Raw genomic sequence first — 21967 nt, 5'->3', positions numbered from 1 at the left:
CCCAAGTCGATCTTCTCCCCCAAATAGTTAGTTCTGAGAATTTTGTGGCTATAAATTTCTAAATCCACATCAATTCTAGGGTTTCCATATTCTTCTAAATTCATCTCCATTCTCTGCAAATCCACGATCATGGAGGAAAAGGTGCGCTAATTTTATTTAATTACTACAATCAAATCTACTTACATCGGATTTGCCAATAACGAATTAATTTTTTGTTCTAAATTGAGCATAATAGATATTAATGATTCCTTTAGCTAAATCCAACTAGTTATCGTTACTGTAACAAATTTGATTTCGCGACTATGTTGATTTTTAGCTGGGATTTACCCAAGCCATGTAATTCATTTAGAGTTTAAGTTGTATGTACTAACTGTGTAAATAATTTTTTCACTATCAGGTCACTTACTGCCTAATTGCAGGTAAATCCGTTGATAAGCATTAATTGATAATCTGGTAAAAATGATAACTAACCTGCTATAATAGGTTAAAGTCCACAAGTCCACTGATCTTTACAGTGCCAGTGTATATAACTCAAGTCCATTCATTGAATAGAGAATTTTGATATATTCGGTCCCCATGAGCTGGAATGATGGTTGTTTGTTCTCGTTTTGGATCTGATTCTTCTTCATGTTGTCCAAAAGGCTAAAGCCCTAGATTTTTTTTTTTTTTTTGGGACTTGGAAGGTCAAAAGATCAGTGCTTGACTTTGTGGAAGATGATGAAGCAATGACCACACTTCAAGATTTGGATGATCCTGATCGAAACAAGGTTGAAAACAATGGGTCTAGTATTGTTGAGATTAATACCCCTATTTCGAATGAATTTAAAGGTAAGGGAGTGGATTCACCTCCCCCTGTGAAATCCTCACCGATATCTAAAGGGTTTGGCTTGAAGAAATGGAGAAGGATCAGGAGGGAATCGAACAAGGATGGGGATAGTAACACAGACAGTGGTAAGTTGTTGAAGCGTGGTTTGTCGAACGCCGCTGCAAATTCCGCAAAACCTGTGCATTTGTCTGCTGGAGCAATCCAAAATAGTGATGGATCTGTTTCTTCAACAAATGCACTATTGAGGAGCCCTGGTGTTCTAGTTGATGCCTTTGGTGTAATTGGTGATCCTGGGCTGGCTGATCGGCCTCTAATTTTTGGTGCCACGGACTCGGAGAACAGTGAGGATCGGAGTAGTAGGTCTTCGACTGCAGCCAGTGCTCCAAAAGCAAGGTACGAATCCCCTGTGGTCTATGGTTATGTGCCTGATAAGAATGGGCAGATGAGTCTGAGTGGGAAGAAAATGAGTTCTTTAGCTCAGAAGTCTCATCAAGGAAAGGGTCGAGCTGAAACTAGTAAAAAGCCTAGAGGAGAAAGGGTCAAAATCGAGAAGGAAAACTCTCTTTCCAGCATGGAGTCTGACTCACAGAGCTCCAATTTTCTCTGTATGCAGAGTAATAATCATGTAACAATTAATGGTATTAAAGATGGAATGTCAGTGAATAATGGACAATTCAATGATGCAGCTCTTGCCAGAGAAAGGCCAGTCAGCGAGGATCTTCAGACTTGTCTAGACAGAAGAAATGGTAAGAATTATGAAACTCAAGAAGATCTAGCTGCTGAATCACCCTGGGATGTTAAAGAAGAGAGGAGTGAGAACCAGGGGTCGTCCACAGATCATGATCCTCTGCTGGAGTCTATCTTCACCCTTCAAGCTGCTCAGGAAAAACTTGAAAGAGGTAGATCTTCAGTTTTCATTGAACAATTCGAATATATACTTCTCTCGTATGATTTTTTTTTGGGTGATTATGATTTCTATTTTCTTCTTTGCTTCTTCAATATATTGCGTGAAGCAGGTTTCTTTTTAGTCAGAAGTTTATTCCAAATTCAGAAATGGATAAGAAAGGTGGCAGTTATTGCATAGTTATGTGTAATGTCCTCTCCCTCCCCACTGCGCGGGCACGCGCCCCTTCTTCCCCCAAAGTTTGAGCTTCAGTTTTTGACAAATTTGGTCATTGTTCTAGAATTTAGGAATGGCATTGTTGCAGGAAGAGGCGACAGTAGTGTCATGAAATTCAATCATGTAGTATTGATAATCTTAATGGCTATGTACCTAGTAGAAGGATCTGAGTGTGGCTAGATCCACTCTTCTTCAAGAATTTTTAATTATTTTTATTCTATATTTGGTATTGGCTATGATGCATATATTGCTTCAAGATCATGCCACCAAAATAAAAAAAGTTTATTGAAGAAATTTTTACATGCCTTTAAGTTCTTCATTCTGCATTAGGTAATCATTTAACATTGTTTGTAGCTAGTACAGTAAGTGTTGGTTATACTCTTTAAGGAGTTGATATCTATTCATTAAGCTAAATTCTGACATTGCACATTGAAGGTGGATAAATGTGTTACTACTATTTACTACTAGAACGCTGTTGGCTTTCTCAAGAAATGGAGTAGTTTTAGCACTAGAATATTTGCACTCGCGGTAGTTATAATGTTGTGTTTTTCTTTTGATCATAAAAAAAAGGTTGGGGAGTAGATAATTTGGAGAATTGATAGTATGAATAGCCTATAATGTTGGTGTGGAAGATAAGGAGTTTGAATGTGTAGTGGCTGACATAGGGGACTTAAAACTGCATTTATTTTCCAGCCGAAGTTAAAGGCAGATTTGGGTAAGAAAATGTCCTGATCAATAAAAAAGGGGTTTTAAATGCCTCGGAGAGTTGGAGTATTCTCTTCTGTTAGTTTTCCATTCCCACAAATGTTACCTTGGTGATTGACAATACTCCCTCTTTTTCAATTTGTTTGAACCTTTTCGGAGTACGAGGGTGAAATTGACTAACTTTCAGTGTGAATTTGGACATAGATTTTTTATGTTTTTTGAAATAAAATTTACATATTTAAAAACTACATAAAAAGTACTATAAAACACAATTATTAACAGTTCAAAATATTTAAAAACTAGTTGCAAAAAATATGGTCAAAGAAAACTTTCTTTGAACCCCCATATAGTAATAGGTTCATGCTTTTTGAAACGGAGGGAGTAAAAAGTAAGAACTCCAGAATACAAAGAATATCTGGAGGGTTGGGTTTTTGAGTTGTATCAATAGCAAAGCTGCAGAACAATCAAGAAGATGGATAAATAAAATCAAGGGCAAAATGAAAAATTTCTCTCAGAATTCTCATAATACTAAATTAATTCTATAAAGAGGAAGGATTAAGAAATTGAATGAATGTCTAAACCAGATCTCTTCTGCAACGTGATCAGAATATTCTATGCTCCTTAAAGTCAACAGATTAAACATAAATCTGATCTAAAGTTTTTGAAACAACAAATGGTAAATTGATTCGAATAAATACTGTCCTGACTTTCTTATGGACCGAAAGGGCTTTTATCTTGGCGAAAGACTTGTTGGCCGCTTATTCTATGAATCACTACCGAGTAAAGCTTAAGGACCAATTCCCTTGCTTTCCTAATGGCCAATATGTCCTTAAGCTTTACCTGCTTTTGGTCCAAGGAAGGCGTGCAAATTGGGATGATGATCTTGTACCGTTCTTGAGCTCTTTAGACCACTTTTAGTTTTTGTTTCTCTAGCTGTTTATTCCCTCTTAACTGTGTGATATGTAGCCAATTCTTTTACATGTATCTTGTGGATCATATTCGTGTATTTTACTTACCAATATACTTACGGAAGAAATCAGTTACTCCTTGAAATATCATTATCTGATATTAATTAATTTACGTTCTTTTCTCTGCAGAAATTCAGAAATTCAAAGATATTGGCATACCTTCAGATTTCAGTTCAGATGACACAGATTTTCCTGGACTGAGCACATCTGAGCAGTCACAATCCAGGAATGGTGTGCAACATTCATTTAACTCATTGGAGTCTGAAGTGGTTAACTTAAAGCAGAATGTCATACTGTTGCAAAATAAGCTTAATGAGGAAGCAGACTTGCTTAAGTTAAAGGAAGCCAGAGTTACTGAGCTGGAAGCCATCTTAAGTAGTGACTCAAAGAAGGAAGAAAAGAAAACAGGAAATGATTTGCACCAGAGTACTGAGGACACTGAAAGAGAGCTTGAGGGCCTCTTTAAGCAGAATATTGAAGCTGAAATCGAGTATCTGGCAATATCGAGAACAATCCAAACGTTGAGAGCTGTAGCAGTTGATCAAGTTACCCTCTTGGAAGAAGAGAAGATATTAGCTACAGAACAAGCACGGATGGTGAAGAAGCTTGGTGATTCAGAAACGAAGACTGCAATGCTCAAGTCACAGGCTGAAAGTTTAGCAAATTACTGTGATGATGTGGCCAGCACTAATAAAACACGAGCGCTGCAGAAGGGAGTCTGCAAGTATAGTTCCTATTTTTTGATACAGTTGGTATTGCTGGTTATCGTCTTTGGACTGTATGTTTTGCAGATGTCACCTGATGCTGTTGAAGTTGTACCGACATAATTTTGAGAAGTGAGCCTTTTTCCTTTTTTCTTGTATTTTCGACATAAAGCAACGATGAACGTTGATTAGGTCGTTTTAGTTGTTCATAGATAGAGGATACACCTACTTTCCATTTTGTCAAGTCGATATTGAATTCAATGATAAATATAAACAATTATTTGGTGGCTCATAAGTTCTGAGATTTGCTCATGTTGACCATCAGGTTGTTGTAGAGCTACCCGGCAGTGTTACTCCAACACAGTAGATCTTGTTCTTTTGATCAGAAGCCTCCAGTAATGCTGCGCCAGTAGAAAGAGTTAAAACTACAAAGCAAAGCTGTTGGTGGGAAGCTCGGTATAAGCGATTTGCTGCTTCCACCTTTAATAAGGCTTCACAATAGCTCTTTTTTTTTTCTCCCTTTTTAAAAAAGAAATTCATTTTATTCCACTCAGGGTGGAGCAACACTCGAAGTTTATGTGATGCTTGGTTGGCAGTAGTAAAGAAAATAATCTCCACGTAAAATTTAACATTGTCTATTGATCAAGTAACATTGCATCAAGTGTTTCAAGTGTTCATGAATGTACCATCTAAACAGTGAGTACGATCACACCTAGTGGTGGTGGGAGATTAAGAATTCTTCCAAAAGTGATCATATTCAAGAAGCCATGGATAATATGTATATCAATATTATTCGCCGGTTAATCTGTTTTTTTATTCGTATTAAATATGGGTCGGATCAGACAATATGTCTCTTTTTTTGCATTACCCTTTTTCGATCCGCCCATATCTGATCCGACCCACCCGTTTGCCACCCCTTGTCGCACCTACTATCTTTTAGATCGAATTTTTTAAATGAAAATTTTTACTAGTAATCAATTTCTCTCTGAGTATCCTTATGTTCATTTGGTTTCACATATTACTTTAGGATTTAAGTTATATACAGTAACAATCTAGATATTCTTTAACACTTAATATAGTTTAACTTATTTTAGCAGGTTAGTTACTATTTCTATCAAAATATCTACTCCCTCCGTTTACTTTTACTTGACATGTATATTAAAAATAGATTTTTATTTTTACTTGTCACTTTACGCATATCAAGATTTTCCTGTTATACCTACGATATTTATTATTCATTTTAAATCATTTTTTCAAATCCAATAAAATATGCATCAATTAATATGGGTAGCATGGTAAATTATACAAATCAAAACGTGTCAAGTAAAAATGAACGGAGGGAGCAGTAATGTTTCTCATAGAAATTTATCTATGATAAACTTACAACCTGATTGTTTAAAAGATCCGACTGTGTAAATGTTTATGGAAAGTGAAGAGATTATGTTTGGGGCAAGAATCTGTGATCCAAGAAAAACCAATGAAGCAAAGCCAACTCACCATCCAAAATCTTTCTTTGCCTCATTCCCATCCTCACAAAATCTATCTCTTTTCTCCCAAAGCCTTTAGTGAGTATAAACCTCATCTTTGAACTTTTCCAATTTCCAATATCCAAATTAAAGATCAATTCCTCTTCTCCAAAAAAAACTCTGCTGTAATCATGGCTTCTTCTTTGTTCTCTACACCAACATTTCAAGGTCTAAGACCTCTCAACAAACCAACTGATTCTTGTGTTTTTCTCAACACTAAGGTCAATTCCTACAAACCCATGAAGAAAAGATGCAATCTTGGTGTTAAAGCCGAGCTCAACACATCTCTTGTTATTAGCTTGAGCACAGGACTATCACTTTTCTTGGGAAGATTTGTTTTCTTCAATTTCCAAAGAGAGAATGTGGCCAAACAAGGGTTGCCTGAGCAAAATGGAGTGAGCCATTTTGAAGCTGGTGATTCCAGAGCTAAAGAATATGTTAGTCTGCTTAAATCTAATGACCCTGTTGGTTTCAACATAGTTGATGTTCTTGCTTGGGGCTCAATTGGTCATATTGTTGCTTACTATATTCTTGCCACTTCTAGCAATGGATATGATCCTAAATTCTTTGGTTGAAAGAGAAAGAGTCTTCTTGTTGATTTCTATTTCCTTGTTTGTAATGCAGTAGCATAAGCTTGTATAGTGGCAAAATTATGACTACAAAGTACAAACTTTCATTTCTTTGTTCAAGATTTTAGTTTTTTTTAAAGTTAATGAGTTATAAATTAATAATTTATACATATTCAATAATTTTCTTAAGACAAATACTTGGACCAAAACTATTGGGTTCAGCCGAATCCGTAACGAAAGAGTTAGCTCCAGCCCTGACCTCATTCGTTAGCGTTTGAAGTTGAGTTATGTTTATTGTCCATTTTCTTAACATTATCTCGAAACTAAACTCGTTCCAATTTTTGGCTATCCCTATAATTAATCTTGAGTAACTTTTACCTCTAACTTTAGTTAAAAATAATAGTAAAAGAGAGAGGTTATCTTGTGGATTTCTCTTCCATCGATTATATAATAAGCCTTGTTTGTAATGCAGCGACTTCAATTTTAATTCTGTTGACGAGCTAACATATGTGTTTATTTGTTTCATTTTGTTGTATAGAATTGAAAATACTAATTGTTGAAAAATGATTTCTATTGCATGAAATAGAATGTGTTATGTTCCGGGCTGCCCTTTTATACCTTTCTTTAGCACATTTGTTGGATTATTTTCACTTTTCAGAGTAGGGGACTGCAATCTTTGGAGTAAGTCGTGAGAGATCGGTTTTCTGCATAAGAAAAAATAAATCCGACATAAAGCTATGCATTAATAACATAATGTTTAATTATCATTTAGGTTATTATAATAATATATGTATAACTCATGTAGGGACCTCCATATTATTTTAAGAGTGATAGAACTTAAAAGAAGAATATGTGTATCAGTAAAAGTACCACAGACTAATTAGTAACTTTGCAATTAAGTAAAACTGAAAATCATGGGTGTCTTATATCGTAAGACTTTTAATAAAATTTTAAATTTTTGTTTAAATAGAACTTATACATCCATTAATTAGTAGAACGGGTTCAAGACTTGGTACGCAATTCTTGCATTGTAGTTCCTTTATTATAAATCACCACATAATTGTATCTCTATATCGTGTAATTGTGTTTACCGTATAATAATATGTGTATTATAATCTCTATGAAGAGCTCATTACTAAAAATAATTCTAACATAAATTTTCGTTTGAAATAATATGATATTTGGTAATACAGAAAAATAATATCTGCATAACCATTGCTACTAAGTTATTAATCAGCGAGAAAGTTGCCTAGTGCACCGCCCCGCCATCACACCTATTAATTTTCCGCAATTCCAGTGACGACGAGGCTTACCCGAGCTCAAATCTCGGACAACCATCAGTGGGAAAACACTTGAGGCCTCACGAAAATCATGAGATGCCATCAAAAAGTATCTTTGGCCGAAAGTCAGCACACCAAGGGACAAACAGCCGAAAGTGAAAGAGCATCTTTGATATTCTGGGCCATGGTTGACAGCAGGATCCCTCTAAGCTGACTTTCCAGCTTTGCCATGCTGGAATGCACCAGGCAGCTTGCCAACTTTGCCAGGCTGGAATGCACCAGGCTGCTTGCCAGCCTTGCCAGCCCTGCCAACCACTCCCCTTGTATAGCCATTTTGATTTCTATAAATAGTCATTAGGCTCATTCTTTGTAAGCAACAGATAATTGATAAATACAACAGAAAATGGCACTTGCCTCCCATATCTTAGTCTCTTTCTTTCAGTGCTTTCTTGCTTGTTTCGTGTGTTTGCCATTTGTGTTGTTCATTGTTTTAGGACTAAAGCCTTAGATAGCGATTTTGCTCATAGGGTTATCCCACGCTGCCTTTGAAAAATCGCCCCCGTGACAATTGGTATCAGAGCTTAGGTTCTTACATGGCTAAGAACTCACATAGCAACGTAGAAGAAACCCACGTTGAAGAGAACTTAGAAGTACAGAGAGGTATGGCCAGGAAGCGCGACAAAAGTAGGGTCAGAGACGCATCTCCACCACTCGATAGCGAGTTTCTATCCTACGTGGAACCCAAAACTTCAGAAACTATAACTCTCGATGAGAGGGTGGTTTTGGTAGAAACTGGTCTGACGGCCTTGCACCGTCGTATTGTCGCCGCCGAAAACAATTTATGTTCCCTTGAATCATTTGCCCTTGATGGACTTGGCGAAGTCAAAGGGAACATTCAGGAGCAAGACGAAGGGCTAACCAACCTTGAACTCAAGCTCACTGAGGCTTTGTTTGCCCTGCAGGCAGAAGTTAAGGCTTTAAAACTGCGTCTAGAGGAGACCACAGGAGCCAGCGGGTGTAGTCCCTTCACTGTTCGAGAAACTCGTATTGAGGCTCCTAAACCCAAAGAATTTCGGGGTGAAAGAAGCACTCAAGACGTGGAAAACTTCTTGTGGCAATTAGATGCTTATTTTGAACATATGAGCATAGCAAGTGATGCTGCCAAGATCCGAATGACAGTCATGTACCTGGATGACACCACCATGCTTTGATGGAGGAGGAAGAAGGCAGATATGGAGAAAGGAACATGCTCCATTAATACATGGAAGCAGTTCAAAGAGGAGCTAAAATAACAATTTTACCCTTAAAATGTAGTGCACGAGGCTTGCCGACAGTTAAGGGAGCTTAGGCAAACATCCTCCATCCGTGAGTACGTGAAGGAGTTCACCAAACTTACCCTTCAGATCCCCAACTTGACCAGTGAGGATCTATTGTTCAGTTTCTTGGATGGCCTGCAGAATTGGGCCAAACAAGAGTTGCAAAGGCGACATATCGACACCGTAGATGAGGCTATTGTAATAGCCGAATCATTGTCAGATTTCCGGACCGGAGCGTCTAAGGGAAATAACAACTGGAGCCAAGCTGCTGCTGCTCCCAAGACGGACACCCATCGAGGTAAAGGCAAATATGTTCCTAACCGGAGCAACGAGAACAGAGGCAACCACAACCACTCTTCCCACTTCCACAAGAATTATGAGGAGAAGAAGAGATGAGGTGCTCAAAGGGATGTTTGCTACCTTTGCGGAGACTCTTCTCATGTTGCTCGATTTTGCCCTACACTGAGCAAACTAGAAGCAATAGTTGTAGCCCACCAGCAGCAAAGACAAACAGCTGCGCCAACTGGCAAGCAACCCGAGGAGCATGGAGCACCAGCTAATGGTGCGGGATAATGGAAGAACAAAGTTGTGGGCTTGTTCAATCATATAGCCTTAATCAACCACATGACCCTTGCCGCTATTGCTTCCTAACCACCTCGTGTGAGGACGCGTGAATCATTATTTGTCGATGCCAAGATGAACGGCAAAGACGTGCACATCATGGTGGACACAAATGCGACACATAATTTTGTGACAGAGGAACGAGCTAGGGATCTTGGACTTGTTTTTGTATCCAGCGACACGCTGTTGAAGACCGTCAATGCCCTCCCCACTACCGTTCATGGCTTTGATCCTAACATGCACATTGCTTTAGGAGGCTGGCAGGGATTGACGGACTTCACCGTTGCCCCCATGAACGTATTTGATATCATATTGGGATTGGATTTCTGGTATGAGATCAATGCGCTTATCTCATCGCGTCTCAACCAGCTTTATATAAGCGATCCCGGAGGCTCGTGCATTATGCCCCTTTTTCGGGTGCCACAAAATGGAATGCATCTGTCCGCGATGCAACTTGTGAAAGGTTTTAAGAAAAGGGAACCAATATTTCTTGCAACCTTGACGCGAATCGTCGAGAACTCCCTTGAGGCAGTATTATTGCCTCCTTGCATTGAGCAAGTCCTTGAAAATAATAAGGATGTGATGCCGGAGGAACTTCCCAAACAATTGCCACTACGAAGGGATGTTGATCATTATATCGAACTTGTTCCAGGGGCAAAGCCACCTTCCATGTCGCCTTATCGCATGAAACCCCCAGAATTAGAGGAATTGAGGAAGCAACTCAAGGTGTTGCTAAAGGCTGGCCATATCCGTCCATCCAAGGCATCTTACGGAGCTCATATCTTATTTCAGAAGAAGAAGGAGGGACCATGCACTTGTGTATTGATTATCGGGCCCTTAACAAGGTCACCGTGAAGAACAAGTACCCCATCCCTCTGATTGCTGATTTATTTGACCACTTGGGGCAGGCCAAGGTATGCACTAAGATGGACCTGAGGAAGAGCTACTATCAAGTGCGGATCGCCGACAGAGATGAGCCCAAAATAACTTACGTCACACGCTATGGGGCTTTTGAATGGTTGGTAATGCCATTTGGGTTGACCAATGCTCCTGTAATATTCTGTATGTTGATGAACAAATTGTTCCATCCCTTTTTAGATCAGTTTGTTGTCATCTATTTAGATGGCATTGTGGTTTACAAAAACAACATGGAAGACCATGCGGATCACCTTCGCAGGGTATTCAAGGTACTAAGGGAGAACGATCTATGCGTAAAACGTGAGAAGTGCAGCTTCGCACAACCCATAGTATAGTTCCTCGGGCATACCATCAGCCATGGGGAAATCCGGATGGATAGAGACAAGGTGGAAGCTATCCAGAACAAGGAAGCTCCAACGAAGGTACCGAGACTTCGGTCCTTCATAGTCTTAGCCAACTATTATCGGAGATTCATCTTCGGTTACTCGGCTACTGCATCCCCACTCACTGACTTGATGAAGAAGGACAAGGAGTGGAAATGGAGCTACATATGCCAGGAGGCATTTGAAAAACTTAAGGCAGCCATCACCAAGGAGCCCGTATTGGCCCTACCTAATTTCTCTAAAGTTTTTGAAGTTCAGACCGATGCGTCTTACTTTGCTATAGGAGGAGTATTGATGCAAGAAGGCCATCCTATAACATTCGAGAGTCGAAAGCTGAACGATGCCGAGAGGCGTTACACTATCCAGGAGAAGGAAATGACGGTCATAGTCCACCGCCTAAGGACATGGCGTCACTACTTGTTGGGGGCTCATTTTATTGTCAAGACCGACAACGTCGCAACTAGCTACTTCCAGAACCAGAAGAAGCTATCCGCCAATCAGGCTCGTTGGCAAGATTTCCTAGACAAGTTTGACTACACCGTGGAATACAAACCAGGGAAAGCTAACGTGGTAGCCGATGCTTTAAGTCGCAAAATAGTGCTGACAACCTTTGTTAGCTCAGCAAGTAGTGGCATTATCGAGACCATCAAAGAGGGCATGCAACATGAACCCGTAGCAAAGAAACTTCTTACCTTGGCCAGTCAAGGCAAGAATCAAAGATTTTGGGAAGAAGACGGTCTCCTATACACCACTAGCAAAAGGGTGTACGTGCCCAAGTGGGCAAATCTCAGGCGTACGCTGCTGAAAGAGGGTCATAACACTACCTGGGTAGGTCATCCAGGGAAAAAACGCACATTGGCCCTGATTGAGTCGTCTTACTACTGGCCTCAGATGCGGGACGACATCGAGGTATACGTGCGCACCTGTCTAGTTTGTCAACAAGACAAGGTGGAATCTAAACTCCCTAGGGTTTGTTGATACCCAATTTTGCCCTCATATTTTTTGCAAATAAGCGTATATGCTTTCAAAACATTAACTTGCATCATTATTTAATTTACAAGATTTATGAGCATCTTCTATCATTTTCAATAATTTTTAGAGCTTTTAAATTGATTTTTTGTATTTAAATTGCTTGAATAATTATTAATTATTCCTTCAAATTATTTTGTGATGACTCAATTACCTAAATCCTTATTTTGCATCTATAATATTTGCTTATGGTATTTTACTCTATTTTTTATAATTATATTAGTATTTTCAGGCTATTTGTACAATCTCGCAATAATAGCCTATATTTTACAATTGTACTGAAAGAGGGTCATAACACTACCTGGGTAGGTCATCCAGGGAAAAAACGCACATTGGCCCTGATTGAGTCGTCTTACTACTGGCCTCAGATGCGGGACGACATCGAGGTATACGTGCGCACCTGTCTAGTTTGTCAACAAGACAAGGTGGAATCTAAACTCCCTAGGATTTGTTGATACCCAATTTTGCCCTCATATTTTTTGCAAATAAGCGTATATGCTTTCAAAACATTAACTTGCATCATTATTTAATTTACAAGATTTATGAGCATCTTCTATCATTTTCAATAATTTTTAGAGCTTTTAAATTGATTTTTTGTATTTAAATTGCTTGAATAATTATTAATTATTCCTTCAAATTATTTTGTGATGACTCAATTACCTAAATCCTTATTTTGCATCTATAATATTTGCTTATGGTATTTTACTCTATTTTTTATAATTATATTAGTATTTTCAGGCTATTTGTACAATCTCACAATAATAGCCTATATTTTACAATTGTATTACATTTGTCATTTTATTCAGGGTCAAAATAATATGTTACATTTTTATAATCTTATACTATTGTTTTAAGGTATTAATTTACATAAACAATATTTTTATAATTTATTTAACTATTTTATTAAAATATTTTTCCTTAATTTCTTATTTAAAGGCTGGCCCAAATTTTGAGCCAATTTTCGGACCAAACAAGCCCCAAATCTCTGGACCAACCCCCCAATGCCCAATCCAAATGACCCCAGTAATTAACTCGGTTGATACCCGTTCCAAATGACCCGTCCCGCTTATCCCTTAATCTCGACTGTTGATATTTCAAGATCAACGGTCTACAATCACACCACCATTTTTAATTACCCTAGACCTGAAACCCTAACCCATTCCCCTCTAACCCGCCGCCCCTAAACACTCTTAACCTCCCCTTCTCTCTTCTAAAGAACCCTAGCCGCCTCCCCTTAATTCCCTCTCCTAATCCCACTGATAATGGGATTCGACCATTATATTTTTACCATGTTTGAAGCCCTTTGGTACTGGTCGTCCGTTTGTGGTGTTACTTAGGTGCTTGCCTAAGTTTGGCAAGCAAGACCTCCTGAGATGGAACCAAAGTGGTTTGAACCTTTGATTCTGATCATTATTCCGTCTATATACATTCATGGCAAGACGATATAAGCCGATTCACCAAAAACCTTTGGTCGATTCCTTGATTTCTGTCGAATTAGGGTTCGAAATTTTATACTTTTCCTTTTATCCATTCCATTACTGATAACATATGGTACTTTCTTTCTATCTTTATGTTTGATTGATTGTTTTACTTGTTTGTTTGCTTGATTCCTTCTACTATATAAACCTCCCATTTCCCCTTTGAGACAGACTTTGAATCACCCAGATTCACTAAAAATCGAAGCGATTACTCTATTGTTCTCTTATTCTCTTGTTATACACTCAGATTCTTGGCCGGCTGAAAGCCAAGGCCACCGAGATTTGATTTTCAACTTTTCTTAGTGCGAGCACTGCCCGGGGTTCATTTGAAGCCCTTGGGAACTCTGACGCACCAAGAATCTGGGTTCTTGCTCTTTGTTGACATTTAGAGCACTGTGGAATTTTTTCTTTCTTGTTGTTTGTTTATTCAACTGATAACTGGTAAGTCTCTTGGCTTTACTATTTCATTCTTCTGTGTTCATGTCCTGCATATTCACCCCTCTGAATTTCATGACCTAAATGTGCTCTTATACCATCTCTACGTGTAAATTTACTAACATTGCACTCGTATTTTGATTTGAACCTCTTTAGCATTTGGCCTTTTACTTAAAATCTCCAGTTTTTTGAGATATGTTATTTGAATATGCTTCACCTGAATAATTTAGACTCTCTTAAGTTCATTTAGCCTAATGTATTGGTACTTGAATGTCTACATTACTGTTTGACATGAGTTTGCTTTCCTACTCTACTTTGAATTCCTGCAATGACTGCCTCACATCTATAATGTGTTATAATCTATGACTTGCTCCCCTGCTATTGTGTTACTCAGCATGTCTTTGGCTTCCTCAATTCCTTACCCCTTTAGTGATTATTTGAAACTTTAGAATGACTATCTTAATCTGTGTTTCCTTACAATATTTGAGACTGTTTGTCTTAGTGATAAATTGGCATGTCTGCTTTCTGGTGTTATGGAGGATATTCAGCATGATTTGGACCTTTAGGCTTTAACCCTTTAAGTTAGTGCCCTACCTAGACCTTTTTGGTATTATGCACCTTTGTATGTTAACCTTGTGATCTCAGGAAATTTGCTTCTCCTCTAACTCTCATTGTGCTTTCTACCAATGTGTTATCTCTTGCTAAGTGTTGAACCTGTAATAGCCATCTGCCTCTAAGTCTTGTTGACCTTCTCAACTAGCATGTTATGTATTTTAGACAACTTTTCTATGTCTTATTTCTAAATATAAGTGCATCTCTTCAAATTCTGTCCCTTAACCATTGTTCTCTCACTCTCATTTGTTGCCTACACTATTCTGAATCTATCACTCTTTGGCCAGCTGAAAGCCAAGGACACTAAGACTTTCTCTATTGACCTCCCTAGTTGAACACTGCTCGGGGTCCATTTGAGACCCTTGTGAACTCTGACGCACTAGGATTTGGGGTTCTTTGGCCACCCTCTTTACTACTGAGACCTTAGCTATCTCTGACACTCAGTTCTTTCCTCATTCTATCTGCTGACTATGTAAATTGGGTTGTTTAAGTGGTTTCTGTGTGATTCAATGTTTGGGTCATATGATCAATCTGTGGCTGTTTGGTTTGGTTTGAGTTCCTCTATAGTTTCTGGGCTGTGCTGATGAATATAGCCCATGTTGGGATCTGGGCAAGCTATTTGTGAAGAAAGCATTTGTTGAAGGCCCAGAAAACACTAGGTATCTCCTTTTGGGCCTGCTATAGGCCTACTACTATTGCTTGTATAATATGTTGTAATTACATTCATTATTGGGTCTCTAATAATTTTATAATAAATAATTGGGGGTGTTAGTGAAATCGGGGAAATGGATATACTCCAAGAAAGGGTAGAAAACACGCCTATAGGGTTCGTATGGTCTACTTGTTGTCAAACCTGCTATATATATGCCATTCAATTTCCATGTGCACTGGTAGAAATCATGCTATTAGAAAAATCACACACTCACACAACTTGCCTACTATCAAAGCATAAGTATTTTATTTATTCCTAAGTCTACTGCTAGACAACATGCCTACAGGAACTAAAAATGTCGATGATCATTCTTTCAATTTGCATAACTGCAGCATATTCATTAGATACCTGCTTATAGGACCTTAATTGGTTGATTTGCTATTGTTATCATATTGCTCACCTAGAAAACATGCTTATAGGGGCTAAGTATAAAAAATATCAGCTACAGTCATTAATCGTTGGAAATCCTGCCTATAGGGTATTACTACTCGCTTTAAAGTGTTAATGCTGAACTTTCCAAACATTGTTTCATTGCTTAGCCGTGCCACTATTATAAAGCATGCCCATAGGATCAAACTGAGTAATTCGGAGTATTTCTAATGGTTATCACTGCCAACCACTGCGTAAATCACCTAGAGATCATGTCTATAGGCTTAATCACTTATAACTTGTAATTGCAATACTAGATACCCCTAAACTGTATCGTTGTTTGGAAATCATATCCATAAATTTAAAGTGGCACCTTGCATCTAAGACTACATGCACGTTTGAATCCAAGGTCACATAGAAACCATGTCTATAGGGCTTAATGGCTTTAATTTGCCTCAGTTTCGAAGTTGTCTAACGCCTAATGTGAGAACCTGTTTCGCGTGCATTTGTTGTTTAAGTGTGGAGGCTAACTTGAGCCCTTAAATGTCCCTACATGAAGTCCAATTTGTTTTGTATGTCGCCTAGTTTTATTATTTTGAGCAGCCTAAGTAAAGTCTAGAACCACCCAAATAGAGGTCCAATACCTCATGGACCATAGATATGGGACGGTTAGTGCACGCGTAGGGTACGACTTAGAATTGAATTAAATGCTTTTAGGTAAATGACTTTAACATAGTAATCGGGTAGCAGGAGATGATAGCCTGTGCCCGCTGGATAATATGAGTAACACCCTATCTTAAGGGGGTTGCAAAATATTATTTATGTTGCATGGAGTGATCCTTTAGGCTAAAAAACTTAGGACCCCCTCCCTATTAGAACGGAAAAATAGTTGCACCTCCCTATTCAAGATCTCTTTGTAATAAAATTCTTAGATTTTGTTCTCTCTTTGCTTATTTGATCACATAGACTAATCCATATAATTTAAGTTTGGTCGAGACCCACAGTTATGGACCTCGAGGAGTGCCTAACACCTTCTCTTTGAGGTAACTTGAGCCCTTACCCGATCTTTAGTGGCGTTGACTAGTTAAAGTAGAGTCATTTGCAAAATAGGTGCCCTAACATACCTTAAAAATTGTTAGGTGGCGACTCTCCTCTTTTAATACCTCCTTAAAAGAGTTGTCACGTGTCGAAGCCCGATTTTGCGAGAAAAAAAGGGGCGCGACAACATGGTGACTCTGCTGAGGAAACTTAGGCTCTTATCATAATGAACTTGGCTTATGTGGAATAAAACGCACATTCCTTTTCCATCTTTATTTGGTAAATTTTGCTATTACATGCACATCCCTTTCCCGTTCACCTTTACTTGTTTAAACCCGTTATAACATGCACATCCCTTCTCTTCTCCACCTTTATTTACTTAAATTCGTTATAATGTGTACATCTCTTTCCCTATTCGCCCTTAATTGCTCTAACTGCTCTTCATTAGCTATATCATGCCTCTCCCATCCCTACTCCCTTATTACATTCTCGCATATATTCCACGGACTAACTTCTTCCTTTGTCTTTCTTTTATGTTTTTCATGTTTTACCTTAATACTGTATTTACTGCTTTTTACATATTTATCATGCAAATACTTGGAAATGTGTTATTATTTTTGCATAAAGCATGCTCCACATCATACTCCACTCGTGCCAATTATCAACATAGTGGCGCTTGATGAGTGTCCGCGCTCTTCCAAAATTCCCCTTTTAAATTGAAAAGGCTTATTTGTGGTAGACTAGTCGATCAACGGTACAGTCGACGGTCCCGTGCCTTTCCCTCTCAAGTTTTCCACTTGGGAGTACCAGTCTAGGCCATTCTAGAAACCTCACTCCAACATTAAATGTACACGTATCATGTTAAATCTAGTGCGGGTTAGAACGTTGCTAACGTGATAGCTCGCTAAGATAAGCCTTGTCTAAAGTCCGACGGGATTTTCACAATCCCAATGGACACCGTCACGTTATGTGCATTACTTGGAGAAAATAGGCCAATATGTTGATCATTAGTGTGTAAATAGTCGAATCTGAAGGGGGAAAGGGCTAATTCTATTTGTTTGTAGAAAATGAAGCACGAAGTCCCCAGGTTCGGCATGGTCCAAAACATCCCACCTTTGTTGCTTGATTGGTGGAAGAACTTTTCACCTAGTGACAAGAATCATATAAAAAGGGTCCTTGGTAATTTACCTTCCTTATTGGACATTCGGCCAAACAGGTCATTGATTGAGGCCTCCACTATGTTTTGGGATGAGAAAAGAGCTATCTTCTGCTTTGGTGATGTAGAAATGACTTCTCTCTTAGAGGAAATATGAGGTTTCGCTAGGCTGCCATGGGATAGTCCGTATTTATTAGTACCAGAAAATCGCACTCCCCGCGGTTTTTTGAAAATGATGGGTTTCAAGAAAAATGATGAGTTACTCTGTCTGAAAAAGTCATACATACCATTTTAATTCCTTTATGAATGTTATGGGCATAGCAAGTCATATCTCCTTCACCATGATAAACTTGCCATTACTTCTTTGGGTTGGACACACCGCCGAGTTTTTGTGTTCATTGTCTGTTTCTTGGGGTTGCTGATATTTCCGATGAAAGGGGGGAAGATCCACACTCGCTTAGCCATGGTCGCTAGGACTCTAATGGAAGGAATTGAGGGACAAACTTACACTATCATCCCCATAATCTTGGCCGAAATGTACCAAGCTCTAGATCGATGCAAGCAGGGGTATAGGCACTTCGAGGGATGTAATGTGTTGCTGCAGGTTTGGTTATTAGAACATTTCCAGAGAGGTGAATATCGTCAGGAGCTTCTGTGACAACCATTGTATGACTACATAGCCTACCATCATCCAAAAAGAATGACTTTTATCCTAGATAGGTTCGCGCAACCTAGAAGTGTTGTGAGCTGGGTACGCTTCGTCATCAATTTGGATGACGAAAAGGTACATTGGATGTTCGAATATTTCCCTAGAAGCGAGTTCATCATCAAGTCAAGAGAAACCACTCATTTAGTGCTGATCGGGTTAAGAGTTATCTATCTTTATGCTCCTATAAGGGCAATGAGGCAAATGGGAAGAAAGCAGGTTATACCTCGGGTTTCCAACATGGTCCATTACAAAGCAGACTTTAAAGAGAACATCATTCCGTTCAAGTTCGAGGCACAACATATGTGGAATCAAAAGGTCATTGTGGAGAAAGACACTATCGAGCCAGACGGGTATCATGTCGGCCATGTATACTTCTACCCATCATGGTTGGTAGATGATATAGCGGGAGATGTCAAGCCAAGGATTAATCTAAAAAATAGGGTTATAGATGACGCGGCTGAAGCACAAGTCAAGTATAGGATGTTGCGCAAGAGGGTTTTCGAGTCTGAAGCTAGGCATTTGGAACAACACAAAGTGGATATAGAAGCAATCAACGAATGGAAGGAAATTTCTACTAAATTAACAGAAAGATTGGAATATTTGGAGCAAGGGTTAATGTAACTTGAGGGGAAAATGAGGAAGAGGCTCTCAGATTGTCAAAATACGGAAGGCAATGAGGGATGGCATCTAGCAAGGGCTTACCTACTATTGGACATGCGCGGCCTGGGGAACTTGATTGATGGATCCAAGAAGGCCAAGCATGGAGAAGGTCCCTCTGGGGCCAAGTAGATTAGGAAATGATGTTCTTTACTTTCTTTACTACGTTTTAGCTTAGTTTTAGATTTCGATTGTAATAAGGCAAATGCCATTAGTAATTTTCTTATTATTGTCGTTTTAGTAAGGATCTGATTCATTTTCGTATTAATGAAATGACACAATTATTGGAATCAATTTTCTCCAAGTCGATGTGTCGCTTAGGCCTACCTCGGGCACAACGAGGTCCTCCAAATTAGGACACGAATCTGTTACATGATTTTGCAAAGCATGTTCAATATTGCAAGCATTCTTTCAATATTCCTTATTGACTTGGATACCTTTTTGTTTTTCTTTTCTTTTCTTTATTCCCATTCCCCAAGGTTAGTTCGTGCATACTAGCATCATCCGCATATTACACTAGATCCAGAGGTCTTCCACCTCCTCCTCCACCAAGTGATCCTAAAGGCAGAAGCAAAGGGAAAGGAAAGATGGACGATTTAAGTGGTATTAGAAAGGACAATGCAGAAAATGTTGAAACGCCGGATGGTCGGAGTACCCTAGCATAGAATGAATTGGTCCTACGCCCGGAACAGAAAATACTAGAGCTACAAGGGGAACATGAGCAGGTCCAAAACTTGGCAAACCTTTCCCTCACCCTAAACTTCCCTGATATCAACCAACAAAACACAAATGTCCAAAACCCGGCACCTGCCCAAAATACGCAGAATCAAAACCCACCATCGAATCCTCCCGCACCACATCAATACGCCACACCTCCTCAGAACCACAACCCTCCACCAGTACCTACCCCTCCACAACACCATCACCACCTGACTCAATATCCATAAACCACCACTTATCACACTCCTCATAACGTACCACAACCTACCCCTGATCCCCAAAACTTAACCAATGACCACCCTTATGCCCAAATTCTTAGAGTTCACCAAAGAAATCCCATATATGTGGAAACCGTACCCCACACCCCACAATATACCCTATACATACCCGAATCTGCCGAGAAGGACTTGCTCATCAAGAACATGGCAAAAGAACTCAAGAAACTTACTGGCAGAGTTCAAAGTGTCGAAGGGGGCAAATGCATTGAGGGTTTGAATTATAAAGATTTGTGTATTCAGCCAGATGTAGAACTGCCAGAAGGTTACAAACCTCCTAAGTTCGAAATGTTCGATGGGACTGGTGATCTGAAGTTGTACTTGAGAATGTATTGTGACAAGCTTGTAGGAGTTGGCAAGGATGAAAGAAACGCATGAAGCTGTTCATGAGGAGCCTTACCGGAGACGTCATGTCTTGGTACATCAGTCATAACCCAAAGAAATGGGTTAATTGGGTGAGCATGATATCATATTTCATGGATCGATTCAGGTTTAACATAGAAAACGCACCAGATATTTTCTACATTCAAAATCTCAAGAAGAAGCCAACGGAAACTTTCTATGAGTATGCTACTCGGTGGAGGTCTGAAGCTGCAAAAGTAAGGCCAACACTGGAAGAAGAACAGATGAATAAGTTCTTCGTCAGAGCTCAAGACCCACAATACTATGAAAGGTTGATGGTTATTGAAAACCATATGTTCTCTGACATCATCAAGCTGGGAGAGAGAATAGAAGAAGGGATCAAAAGTGGAATGGTGACGAATTTCGAAGCACTCAGGCCACAAATAAAGCTTTGCAGTCGGGAGGTGTCTCTAAGAAGAAAGAAGTGGGTGCAGTAATGGTAGCCCAAGGTCCGAAGTCTCCTTTCACATACCCAACACCTCTACCCACATATCAGCCTTCACCTCCCCAATACCAACAACCTGCCTCCACTTACCATACCTATAATACCCAACCGGCATACTACCACTCACCACTAGCCCAGTAAAATTACAAAAATCCAAGACCGAACTTCGATCGCAGACCACCCAGACAATACACTCCAATTGTTGAACCCATAGAGCAACTATACGAGAGGCTAAAGGCTGCCGGTTATGTCACTCCCATTCCCGTCGTTGCTATGGAAAACTCTTCCCAGTGGATTAACCCAAATAAGACATATGCCTATCACTCAGGCATGAAGGGTCATACTATTGATGAGTGTCGTACTTTGAAGGATAAGATTCATACATTAATTAACACCAATGTCATACAGGCAAAAGAGGATGCACCCAATGTCCATAACAATCCTCTCCCGGATCACATGGGTGAAGGGGTAAATGTGATAGAGACCGATTAAGAATGGGACTCAGAGGGGTCAATTGGACTCATTCGAGAAGGGGATAATCCTAAAAGATCTCCAGTCACTCTCACACCTATCATGGTACAAACTCAGACACCGATTGAAGTTGAGGTAGCCGCACCAACTCCGTTTGAGGTTGAAGTAACAATACCCTTCACCGTGATGGTGGCACCTACACCGTTTTTTAAGTCTAATGCTATACCTTGGGACTATGTTGCGGAAGCAACAAGGAAAGGAAAGGCAAAAATGAAAGAAATAGGTGCAGCGCAAGGCATGACCAGAGATGGTAGGGTTTATACACTCGAGCATTTGGGAGGAACAAGCAAAGAAGCCGTCTCTAAGCTGCTTGTCATTGAGACTGGCCCATATGATCTTTGGAGAAAGGTGCAGGCGAGAGAATATTCTGTGGTTGATCATCTGAACAAAACCCCTGCTCAAATATCCATTTTATCACTGCTGTAAAACTCTAAGGCGCATAGGAATGCCTTGATGAAGGTGT

The 21967-nt window shown here is 39.4% G+C and overlaps 2 protein-coding genes across 2 annotated transcripts; both read left to right on the top strand.

Annotated features, from left to right (window-relative positions):
• Positions 1-395: 395 nt before the first annotated feature.
• LOC107826547 (WPP domain-interacting protein 1) lies at positions 396-4999 on the top strand. The gene is made up of 3 exons (XM_016653536.2): positions 396-1725; positions 3749-4455; positions 4649-4999. The coding sequence occupies exons 1-2, from the start codon at positions 726-728 to the stop codon at positions 4444-4446; spliced, it is 1698 nt and encodes a 565-aa protein (XP_016509022.2). The 5' UTR covers positions 396-725; the 3' UTR covers positions 4447-4455; positions 4649-4999.
• Positions 5000-5892: 893 nt separating this feature from the next.
• Positions 5893-6538, top strand: LOC107826546 (photosystem I reaction center subunit V, chloroplastic-like). The gene has a single exon (XM_016653533.2). The coding sequence runs from the start codon at positions 5981-5983 to the stop codon at positions 6422-6424; it is 444 nt and encodes a 147-aa protein (XP_016509019.2). The 5' UTR covers positions 5893-5980; the 3' UTR covers positions 6425-6538.
• Positions 6539-21967: the final 15429 nt, after the last annotated feature.

This window comes from Nicotiana tabacum, chromosome 12 (assembly GCF_000715075.1).
Source record: "Nicotiana tabacum cultivar K326 chromosome 12, ASM71507v2, whole genome shotgun sequence".
NCBI classification, from domain to species: Eukaryota; Viridiplantae; Streptophyta; class Magnoliopsida; order Solanales; family Solanaceae; genus Nicotiana; species Nicotiana tabacum.
The sequence above is the reverse complement of the archived record's forward strand: the minus strand, read 5'-3'. Positions and strand labels throughout refer to the sequence as shown.

Bases quoted from the DNA above. Each gene is read 5' to 3' on its own strand.
- LOC107826547 (XM_016653536.2), top strand. From the start codon at position 726: ATGACCACACTTCAAGATTTGGATGATCCTGATCGAAACAAGGTTGAA. The intron at 1,726-3,748 runs GTAGATCTTCAG...TTTTCTCTGCAG, and splicing joins TCAGGAAAAACTTGAAAGAG to AAATTCAGAAATTCAAAGAT.
- LOC107826546 (XM_016653533.2), top strand. From the start codon at position 5,981: ATGGCTTCTTCTTTGTTCTCTACACCAACATTTCAAGGTCTAAGACCT.